The sequence below is a fragment of the Ursus maritimus genome, assembly GCF_017311325.1.
Source record: "Ursus maritimus isolate PB19 chromosome X unlocalized genomic scaffold, ASM1731132v1 scaffold_X1, whole genome shotgun sequence".
NCBI lineage: Eukaryota > Metazoa > Chordata > Mammalia > Carnivora > Ursidae > Ursus > Ursus maritimus.
Genome location: NW_024423319.1, coordinates 82,757,143 through 82,768,598, shown reverse-complemented (window position 1 = coordinate 82,768,598; position 11,456 = coordinate 82,757,143). Strand labels below are relative to the sequence as shown.

Below are 11,456 nucleotides of genomic sequence, written 5' to 3'. Positions count from 1 at the left end.
ATCAGAAGCGGGAATGAAGCATGAGAGACTATGGACTATGAGAAACAAACTGAGGGCCTCAGAGGGGAGGGGGTGGGGGAATGGGATAGACTGGTGATGGGTAGTAAGGAGGGCACGTATTGCATGGTGCACTGGGTGTTATACGCAACTAATGAATCATCGAGCCTTACATCGGAAACCGGGGATGTACTGTATGGTGACTAACATAATATAATAAAAAATCATTAAAAAAAAAAGACAACCACATTGAGATACCACCTTATGCCAGTTAGAATGGCAAAAATTGACAAGGCAAGAAACAACAAATTTTGGAGAGGATGGGGAGAAAGTGGATCCCTCTTACACTTCTGGTGGGAATACAAGTTTGTACAGCCACTTTGGAAAACAGTGTGGAGGTTCCTCAAAAAATTAAAAACAGTGAGGTGCCTGGGTGGCGCAGTCGTTAAGCATCTGCCTTCAGCTCAGGGCATGATCCCAGCGTTCTGGGATCGAGCCCCACATCAGGCTCCTCCGCTAGGAGCCTGCTTCTTCCTCTCCCACTCCCCCTGCTTGTGTTCCCTCTCTCGCTGGCTGTCTCTGTCAAATAAATAAATAAAATCTTTAAAAAAAAATACTCAAGCTTTAATTTTTGGAACACGTAATGGTCAATTAGGAATCCTGGATAATACATGTAATAATGCAACGTTATCAGTTGATTAGGAAGAACTCTTTTACATATCTGGAAAATGTTTATTTACTGTTCTGTTGAATCTGCATGAAGTTGGATTAGAATTACAAGCTCTTCGAAATGCAAAGAAATCCACAACTAATTGAAAGTACCATAAACATTTGTATGCTAAAAAGAGTGCTCCTCATCCAGGACCAGGGCCCTCTAGGCGACTAGCGGCCTCTGCCCCAGAACTGAAGCCTGGGATCCTGGAAGAACCTGTCCGGCTTCCAGGGATGGGTAACCCCCCTGATTACCACCGCAGGAGACGCGCTGACCAAAGACAGCGTTCCCACGCCCTGAGGCAGAGGCCAGTGGGGTGTTTTGGAGTCCTTAACCTGGACAGAGCTGGCTAGGTCTGGCCGCGAGCCTAGTCAGCACATCTAGAACCTGGAACGGCAGAGGGAAGTGGATCTTGGGTGGGGGTGGGGTGCTAGCGAGCCAGAGTGATGGTGGCTTGGGGATATGCTTCCAGATGACAGAGACAGGGACAGAAAAAGCTCAGATAGGTGGTAAAATACCCTCAGTCACAAATTTGGGGGAAAATAGTGGATCCTCATGCTGCAGGAGGACAGAGATGCACTCAAGGCACAGAGAAGTACCATGTGGTATACACAAAACCTATACAGTCAGACACACTCATGGAAACTTGTCCTAGACACACATGCAGACATCTACTGTCACAGAGACTGACATCCACTGTCAGGCAGGCGTGCTGCCAGTTATGTCCCGGAATGACACCCACAGAAACACTGTTACAGAAAGACAGGCACTCCCGAGAGATTCACATGGACCTACTTTGCCATGTGACAATGACACAGAAATGTCTTGTCAGACACACCACCAGAACTTGTCACAAAGATAATGGCACCATCAGACATGCACCGTCCGAGGAAGACTTGTATTGTCCCAGAAATGAGAGACCTTGAGTCTGTCAAAGGAAGACACACAGATGCTCCAGGGACACACAAGTACTGCGCCAAAGGCAGACATAAATACTTATGGGACAGAGCCACATAGGCAGTGTCACAAAAACAGACGTGGATAGACCCAGACACACACACAAGCAAACATGCAGTGTTGTCACTGAAACTGTCCAGAAATAGCTACTCAGAATCTGTCACAGGAATACAAACGGACATCCACCCCATCAGAAAGAAACCACAGATGCGCCGTCACAGACAGACCCACGCAGACATGCACTTGTCTCAGAAACAGACATAAACTGTCAAAGATAGAGTCCCACATTCAGTCACCATCTGACACACCTGGAAACAAGCCCTCGTCACACACACGACTAGACACTGCGAGGTGCATGTGAAGACTTGAACTCACCAAAGTCAAACACACACACGCGCACACACACAACACCCAAAAAGCAAATACACACATGTACTCCCCCTTATTCATCCAGCATTTATTAGGGATCTAGTGTAAGCCTGCCAGGCCCTGGCAGGCATGCAGATATTAGAGATACACAGATTAAGTCAGACATCACAGCCCTTGCCTAGGAAGTGAATCACAGAGTTATTGGGGAAGGAGTAAAGACATATTTGTGGATAGAGATGAGAATATGGATGGGGTCACACAGGGCTTCTTGGAAGGTGACACTCTACTTATCTTGTAGAACAAGGTTGGGGGCTCAGGATGGGGGGGAAGGGCAAATTCCAGGCAGAGGCCAGTGAAATTGGACAGGGCAGCAAGAAGGGGCCAAATGGTGTAAAAACTTCAATGTGAGGTAAATAAATACCATCTGCTAACATTCGGGTTCTCAGAACATGCCAGGCACCGTGCCATCAGACATTATATGTTGACCACGTACATTCTCTCTCAATGCTCACAACCAAGACAGCGTGAGGTAGTAGACATTAATCACTCCTGTGGTACACATGGTGGGACCCGTGAAACTCAGCCTGTGATTTGACCAAGGCCACACAGCTAGAAAAAGCCAGGGTGGTTTCCAAACCAACTCTCCAACATGTGCATGCTTGACCAGTGAATTCCACAGACACCCCACAAGATGGCCACTCAGCCAGCCATGCCTTCACCGGCAGAGCTGGACACACATCCTTCCATAGGGGCCCCATTAGTGGGGCACAGCAAAAAAACACTCTTGACAAGATCTGGGGGCCAGCCATCCTTCTCTGCCTTGGCTTTACCACAAGGAAAGGCAGGGGCATGGGTGTCAGAGGACTGGGAACATGAACAAGAAAGGGTTTAAACCATTCCTTAAACCAGGGAGGTCCCTCCAGTCGATTCCACTAAACTTACGTTGATACGAAGCATCCATTGTGCCTTTCCAAAGCATTTCCGCATCCAAGATCACAAGGAAAGAGCAAACGTATATAGGGAAGGAGGCAGGCAGAAAAGCTGTAGGTTCAGTTCCAGCCCTCAAGCTCCTAGTCCTCTCCTCCCACCACACCCCAGGACACAGGGTGGGCAGGCTACATGTGTCAGTAAGATGGAGCTTTCTTGGTAGGAACAGGTCCAGAAGTTGGTTTAGTAAGCAGTGAATCAAATATGAACAAACTCTGGGCCCAAAGACAGACCCTACTGGAGAGCATGCAGCCCTCAGAGCTTAAGCCAAGGCCCATGCCATCACTGCCTCTGCCCGGAGGCCCACCCACCCCATGCCCCACACAGAACAGAGGCGCTCAGGGGAAACTGACATTTGGTTTTATTGTGCCAAGGACATTACAGATGGTGGATCTTGTCAACACCTGCAGGGCACGGGTGCCCCATCTGCTGAGGCTGCTCCCACTCCCCACGCTCAAATCCTGGGCGGCAGCAGCCACAATCCTCAAAGGTGCCCCCACCCCAAGATTCCAAAGAGACTGGTGGCGGTGGCAGTGGTGGTGGTGTGGAAGCAGTAGGAATGCAGCGAGGTCAGAGTCTCATTGTCCAAAGCCCACGGGACACCTGCCCCCTGCCCCCGCCCCAGCTTGCACTCTAGACCCTGCCCACCTCCACAGAGCTGGAGGCTAGAGACGGCAACCACATCTTTATGCCTCCTGTGCCCCGTGGCCTGCCTGCTCCCAAACCAGAGAGATGCCGCCTTCACAGAGCCAATGCTGTCGTCTACATCACTTTGGATTGGTTGAGTTTATAAGATAAAAGTACATTTTAATAAAGAAAAAATTCAACATTGAAGGCTCAGACATTCTTGGGGTACTGGGAAGGGGAATTCCCACTTCTTCCTCCCACCTCCCCAGCATCATTGTGGAGGTGGGGTGACAAGTATTTCTGATCTTGGAAGGAATGGGGGGCAAGGAGACTTTCCTCTGTCTGAATGTCTCTCCTCAGGGGCTGCCTGGCTGCCAGTTGGTTTGTCTCTGTGTGCCTCTCGCCTACCTTCGGCACCCTTGCCCAAGTCCCCTGTGGAATGCAGGGATGGTGCTGTGCAGGGGGCAACAGGGCACGTCAGCTGGCGAAGACACGGGTGATGGTGGTGGTGGCAGCGATGAGAGGGGGCGCAGGGGTAGGCCAGCCAGAGGGAAGTGGGAAGGAGCGAAAGGAGGGGAGAGAGGGAAGAAGGCAAGAGGGAAGAAAGCCAAAGAAGGTGGGGCGGCACCGGAGGGCAGGAGTGGTGGGGGTTGGGAGGTGGTCTCCAGTCTCTGGGTCTCCATCAACTCTTGTCTGGGGGTGGATCTCTGTGCACTTTGTTTTTCTTCATACTGTCTAGGTATTCCTGTTGCGACACTGCCAGCACCGATGCTAGGATCTCATCATCATCCCAGTCGTTCAGACCTGCTGGGCAAGAGGAAGGGGAAAAGGACGATGGAGCACTCCCAGCGCACCTTCTCCTCAGCCTCTGCTGACCCCTGGCTCTGGAGAAATCCCATACAGGCCCCTCTCCACTTCTTTCTCTACAGAGAAGGCTCCTCTGGCCTACGAAATCCCACACAGATCCCTTCTGGACACATCCCTTAGGCTTGAAAAACTCCCTTTACCTGGGGAGATGACCAAAGGCTATAGAAGCCCCCTCTCGGGACTTGCTGCTTCTTCCATCTCTCCCCCAACTCCCAGATGGCCCCAGGCCCCTAGACAGAGGAGGCTTACCAAAGGCAGAGGGGGACATCTGCTGAATGAGGGCCCGGCACTCCAGAGCAGGGTAGAGGGACACGAGGGGGGAAGTAGCCCGGTCAGCCCCTGCCGAGAACTGGCTGCTTGTACCTGGGGCAGAGGGACAGTCAGAGGCAGGGGGCCCAGGACCTAGGCAGCACCTCCTAACCCCAGCATGCTTCCCTGTCACCAAGTCACTGACCTGGTGCACAGGGCGAAGGAGGTTTGGCAAGAGCTAAGACAGTGCCTGGGGAAGGGGGCTTGATGCCCAGCTCGGTGTGCAGCTCAGGGTGCTCGGGTGAAGAGGCTGAACTCCGCTGCCGCGGGGAGCGGCTGGTCCACTCCTCCAGGCCACTGGAGGCTGCTGCTGTGGCAGAACTGCATGTGGCGCTGGCTTTCCGGGGCTGCGGTGTGGACGGAGGAGGGGGTGAGGGCCGGTGCCAGTTGTGAGCCTCCTCTGCCCCATCCCTGAGGGCTGGCTCGCTCCCAGCGTCCCGGCTATGACAGTTTCTACATAGGCCACCATCATTCCTAGTCACACAGCAGACCGCAGGACGAAGGCCAGCTCCTTAATCCCCCCTCACTTCCTTGCAGCCAATCTGGCAGGAAACCTGTACCTCCGCCTTCAAAATACATTCCAACTCCATCCCCTTTCCTCCCTAGCCAGCACCGCCACCCGCCACCACTGGGACTCCTCTAGTAGCTTCCACCTCACTGGTCCCCTGCTTCTCCCCCTAACCCCCTAGACTCCGTGCTGCACTCAGCAATCAGGGGGATCCTGTCCCTCCTCTGCTCACAACCCTCCCAAAGGCTTCTGCCTCACTCACAGTAAAAGCCAAAGTCCTCAGCACAGCCCATAGCCCCTTCTCAACCCGGCCCCACCACCTACCTCTCCAACTACTGCATTCTGCTCAGCCACACTGGCCTCCGGGCCGCTCCCAAATCACACCAGGGGCACACTCTCCCTCAGGGCCTTGCTCTCGCTGGCCTTCTGCCTGGCCTGGCACATGCACTCAGCTAACTGCCTCACCTTCTGCAAGCTTTTGCTCACATCTCACCTGCTCTGAGGCCTACCCTGACCATACTATCTCATCCTGTTAACTCTTGGCTCCCTTCACCCCGCTCTACATGTTTCATCTGTCCCACCTCTCACTCATCTATTCATTGTTTACTGTTTCTTTTGTTTCACTCTGCAAAAATGTAAGCACCTCATGGACAGGGATCTGGGCCTGCCCGGCTCACCAATGTAACCCCGTACACTGAGAAGAGGGCCTGGCACAGACCTGCAAGAAATATTTTTGTAGAAATTACTCAACTCTTACAACATCTGCAGTCACTCTAAACTCCTTGTGATTCCTCAAATGCCTGCCTGCTCTGCCCCATCTCTGCCCTAAAAATCCAACCTTCCTGTGTGAAGATTGACCAGAGTCCCCATGTCCGCTGGCCTCCCAGCCAGGGTCAAGGGCCTCACTGACGTATCTGTCTCCCTCAGTAGACAGGGGATCACCGAGAGTGGAATAGGCCAAACCTAATTTTACATCCTCAACACAGAGCCTGACACACAAGGACATTCAACAAAAGCTTGTCCCTCTGGAACTATCAATCCCACATGTCACCGCCAGTGGCTGGCCTCCCTCACTCCTTAAGAGCCTGTTCTGCAAAGGTGTTGAGAGTTCTAAGGCACAATGCCAAGACTAAGGCCAAGATGTGGTACAGAACGGGCTGAGAGCTTCCTTCTCTCCCAGATGTCAAAACTGCTTAATTTCATCTGCGTGTACAGGGGCAGAGGATGTGAAGTAAGGGGTTCTTGGCCAGGCCAGTGACAGAGCCCAGGACTCACCTGGCTAGGGCCACGGACTTGGCGGGCCTGTTTCTCCTGATCCCTCAGCCACTGCAGGTAGGATTCTCGAGCCACCTGCTCCTCAATGGCCTCATTTGTGGCTTCCCAGTCTGTGGCCCGCTTCTTGTCTTCCAGCATTTGCTGTTCAATCCATGACTCCTCTGATGTTTTTATGGCATTCTTCATCAGGGACTGCTCTGCAAACTGCAAGGCAGGGAGGAACAGGGATACGGGGTGACACTCTGAACTCTGGCCAGGAGCCAGAACCGGCTCAGGATTGTGGGCATATAGGCCCAGAAGAGAGGAGATAGGAAGGCAGGTACTCTTACTAAGCACCCCCCTGAGCAGGCTGCCTATTCATCAAGAATTGGGGGAAAGACAGGCTTCGGTAGTGGGACTTGTCATTCCAAATTCCTATGCTCGGAAGCCCTGCTCCCAACCCCAAGACACCTTGAGTGAAGTACTATATCTGGGGAAGCCAGGTGCTGGAACTTAAAGACGCCTCACCCAGCGATGAGTCAGTTTCATAATGCTGAGACCTTCCTCACCTATGCCCAGATGGGACAAGGAGAAAAGATGACCTCAGAAGTTAGCTGAGTGTACACAGGGTAAAGGGAGTATTTGGACATTTAAGGGGATAAGAAGACGTTATCATCACAGGAAGGGGTGCTACAAATTGTGGGACATTGTAGGAGAGTGCTTTTGGTCAGGCTATAAGACACAACAGCATTTAAAAAAATGAAGTAATAAAAAATACCAGAGCATATTCTAGGCATTAAATGCAAGTATTGCTCAGTGAAACTTTAACATTATTTTAATGCAAATACACACACTACACACCATGTGGGTATTAAGTTATGATGTAAAATGTAATTTTTTACCTATGTATAATAGTCCAAAAAGTATGTAAAACTCTATGTTAGAACAAGCCAATTTAAAAATGGGGAAAGAAAGTCTAAACACCCAATTTCCTCAAAGAAGATATACAGATGGCAAATAAGCACATGAAAAGACGCTCAACACCATTTGTCATCAGAGAATTGCAAATTAAAACTGATGAGGTACCTTATCAGTGGAGATATCAGTTAAAAACTGTAGCTTCACAGAGATACGGATGGTTACATAAGTAGATAAGTGTATACACATAGGTTAGTATACACAGATCTACCTCCTTGCTCTGTCAGCTGAAAGGGCCTAGAAGCAAGGACACCCCAGTAGCAAGGAGCACACTCAGCACCCAGATCTTGGTTTCTAAAAACATATTCCAATAAAAGGAACCAGGGCTCCTTGGAGAAATGGCTGGTTCTAGGACTGGGGCAAGAAATACACAAAATGAACCTGGAGCACCTCATAGTGCCAGAAAGTAAGAAAGTGCTACAAAATGAAACAAAATAAACAAATAAAAACAACAACAAAAAAAAAAAAACCAAAAACCGAAAAACCAACCCACCACCACAATGATGGGGGTATGTCAAAGCAATGCAGGAACCAACCGAGAGCGCTCCCAATAGCCAAAACTGGAACAATGTGAGCATCAAATAAATGTAGTATTGGACTATAACTCAAAATATAAAAGTATAAAAGAAATACCCTTGAGTCCCTAGTGATATAAATAAATGGGGGACAAGAGACAACTCTCCCTTGCAGAAGAATTCTACATAATTTATATAGATACGCTGCCCTCAAGAAGACGGAGCATAACCTCCACTTCTTCAGTGTGGGCTGTACATAATGACTTCCTTCCAAACAGGACAGTAGGGAAAAGGGAATGGGGGGACAGAGTAATTTTACAGTGGAGAAAATCTGACAAACACTACTTCTGCCAGGGGTCAAGTTCAACATCAACAGTCATAAATCATGTTCCCAGTATATACCATTGATATGATGTGACGAGAATTGTACTTTACCACTGTGATCTTCCTCCCTAAAACCCATAACCCCAGTCTAATCATGAGAAAAACATCAGACAAATTTCAAAAAAGAAACATCCTACAATATACCTGACCAGTACTCCTCAATACTGTCAAGGTCATCAAAAACATGAAAGTGTGAGAAACCGTCACAGACAAGGGAGCCTAAAGAGACATGATGACTTTAGTTAATAATACTGTATCAATATTGGTTCATATATTGTAACAAATGTATCATAGTCATCCAATATGTTAATAAAAGTGAAACTGTGTGCAGGGGGGAGGAGGACACATGGGAACTCCAGACTACCTTCTCAATTTTTTTGTAAATTTAAAACCGTTCTAAACAATTAAGTCTACAAACAAATAAAAAATCCTTACAGCATTCACCTTTTTTTTTTTAAGATTTCATTTATTTATTTGACAGAGAGAGAGATAGCCAGTGAGAGAGGGAACAAAGCAGGGGGAGTGGGAGAGGAAGAAGCAGGCTCCCAGCGGAGGAGCCCAATGTGGGGCTCGATCCCAGGACTCCGGGATCACGCCCTGAGCCGAAGGCAGACGCTTAACGACTGAGCCACCCAGGCGCCCCAGCATTCACATTTCTGACTCTACTTATCTCTGAAGTCCACCTGCATCCCTGGCCCTCCTATGTTGTCTCTAAGGCACACTATTATACATTTCAACATTTTCTGCAGCAAGTATTTAGATATGGGAATGATCACTGCACCTACAATATCTTGGGAAGTTTCAAAAGTGTGGGTCAGCTATCTCCGAAAGTATCATTTTAATGGATAATCATGACCTACATTGAATGATGTTAATTTTTAGCATCCTAGAAGGTGGCACAGTCAGTTAAGCTTCCAACTCTTGGCTTCCTCTCAGGTCATGATCTCAGGGTCGTGAGATCAAGCCCCAGGTTGAGCTGTGCGTTCAGCGTGGACTCTGTTTGAGATTATCTCTCCCTTTCCCTCTGCCCCTCCCACCATGCTCTCTCTCAAATAAATATATCTTAAAATTTTAAATCTTAAAAAAATCTTAAAATCTTTAAAAAAAATCTTAAAAAAAAAGAAATGAGTGACCAGACCACAAAAAATCATGGATGAATTTTAAATTTAAATATGTGGTGTTACGTGAAAGAAGCCACTCTGAGAAAAACTACATACTGTTATGATTCTAACTCCATGACATTCTAGAAAAGGCAAAATTAGAGTCTGTAAACAGATCAAAGATAAAAACAAGGAAATTCAGAGAAACTGTCAGAGCCAAGAAGAGCCAGAGGAGACATGACAACTAAATGTAGTAAGGTCTCGTGGATGGGATTCTGGAACAGATAAGATCATTAGGGAATGACTGAGGTCATTTAAATAAAGGATGATCTTTAGTTAATATATCAATATCAGTTTATTAATTGTGGCAAATGTTATATGCTGATATGTTCATCATAGTGGGGAATATGTAAATTCTCTAATCTCAGTAATTCTGTAAATCTAAAACTGTTCTAAAATTAAAGGTTTACTTAAAAAACAAAATTAAAAAAAAAAACCCATGTTGGAGGGTGTGTTGGTGTTAGGGTGTGCGTTTCCTAAAATGAGGCAGGGGCACTTTTCTGTTTGTAGGAAGTGAAACCCGAACAGAAGATAGCAAAATCCCCAGAAGATGACTGTTTATGAGAGAGAACGAGAATCTGTCAGCATGTGCTGGAAAATGTACTGCCACCTTCTGAGCACCTCCCAGGCAACGGGCCCAGTTGTTAGGCACTTTCTGTATTGACCGAGCGGCCAGCTCACATTACCTGCATAATCTGCCCTAGGTCCCACAGCCAGTAAGTGGTAAGGCCAGGCCTGCATTTCAAGTCTCTGTGACCACAGCTGTCTAGAACTGCCGAGTTTCGGAGGATCCATGTGGGTGCCGAGATACCCAGACCAAGCCCAGATGTGCCTCCATATACCAAAATGCCAACCCTCAACAGGCACAAAAGACGGGTAAGCCAGCTCAGACATGCAAATGGAGACCACCGAAAGAGCTCCGAGAGATCACCTTGGGTAACTCCCTAGTTTTACAGACGTGAGAGTTCAGGGGCAACTCAAGGGACAGGACATTTTTGTGGGCTAGGGCAGAACTGAGACCCCCAAAGGAAGTTTCTGGCCTCTCTATCTAGCAGCCATCCTGGGCATGGGGACCCACTTACCCCGGGTTTGAATGATGGCAGGCCTAGCCCCACACCAATGGTGGCCTTGTTGGGATTCACCACTGAATTGTAGTGGATATTCCGATGGTAGCTGACGCGGATGGGTTCATCCTCGTTCTGATGGATCCCATGGAATGTGTTGATGGGTTCTGCAGAGAAAAAAAGGAAGGAGCATCCACAGTGGGCCGGGCAGGGCAGGCTCGGACCAGGTGCAGTCAGCCGCTCACCTACCCACCACAGAAGTACCTGTGCTATACTGGTACACCTCCACGGGCCGGTTGTACATCTCAGCCATGGCCTGCATCTCAATGTGGTTGCCATGGCAGTTGTTTTTCCGCTTCCTGTTGATGTAGGTGGTGAAGTCCTCTGTGACATAGTTGGAGAAGTAGTCAGCATTCTTCATCTGCAGAACAGATCGGAGAGTCAGGTCTGTGCGGGGAGGGGATGCACCCACTCTGCCCCTGCCCCACAGCCTCCGCAATGTCTCACCAGATAGTCCATGCAATGCTTCCGCACAACCTCATGCATGTCCTGGTCTCCATACACCTGGTCAGCTGTGGGGACAGAAGAAAGGAGAAGCGGGGGTCAAGAGCTGCCATAGAGGGGGGCGCCTGGGTGGCACATCGGTTAAGCGTCTGCCTTCGGCTCAGGGCATGATCCCGGCGTTATGGGATCGAGCCCCACATCAGGCTCCTCCGCTATGAGCCTGCTTCTTCCTCTCCCACTCCCCCTGCTTGTGTTCCCTCTCTC

The 11,456-nt window shown here is 49.1% G+C and overlaps 1 protein-coding gene across 2 annotated transcripts in view; it reads right to left on the bottom strand.

Moving 5' to 3' along the window:
- Positions 1-3,366: 3,366 nt before the first annotated feature.
- OTUD5 (OTU deubiquitinase 5) overlaps positions 3,367-11,456 on the bottom strand; it is a 28,005-nt gene continuing 19,915 nt past the window's right edge. The window contains exons 6-9 of one of the 2 annotated variants that reach the window (XM_040631841.1): positions 6,609-6,812; positions 4,971-5,172; positions 4,766-4,879; positions 3,367-4,456 (exon numbers count right to left, since the gene is read on the bottom strand). In XM_040631841.1, coding sequence (XP_040487775.1) covers positions 4,332-4,456; positions 4,766-4,879; positions 4,971-5,172; positions 6,609-6,812 — 645 coding nt within the window. In that variant the 3' untranslated portion in view covers positions 3,367-4,331. The remainder of the gene's footprint in view (positions 4,457-4,765; positions 4,880-4,970; positions 5,173-6,608; positions 6,813-11,456) is intronic. The other variant, XM_040631847.1, reaches the window with a different exon arrangement.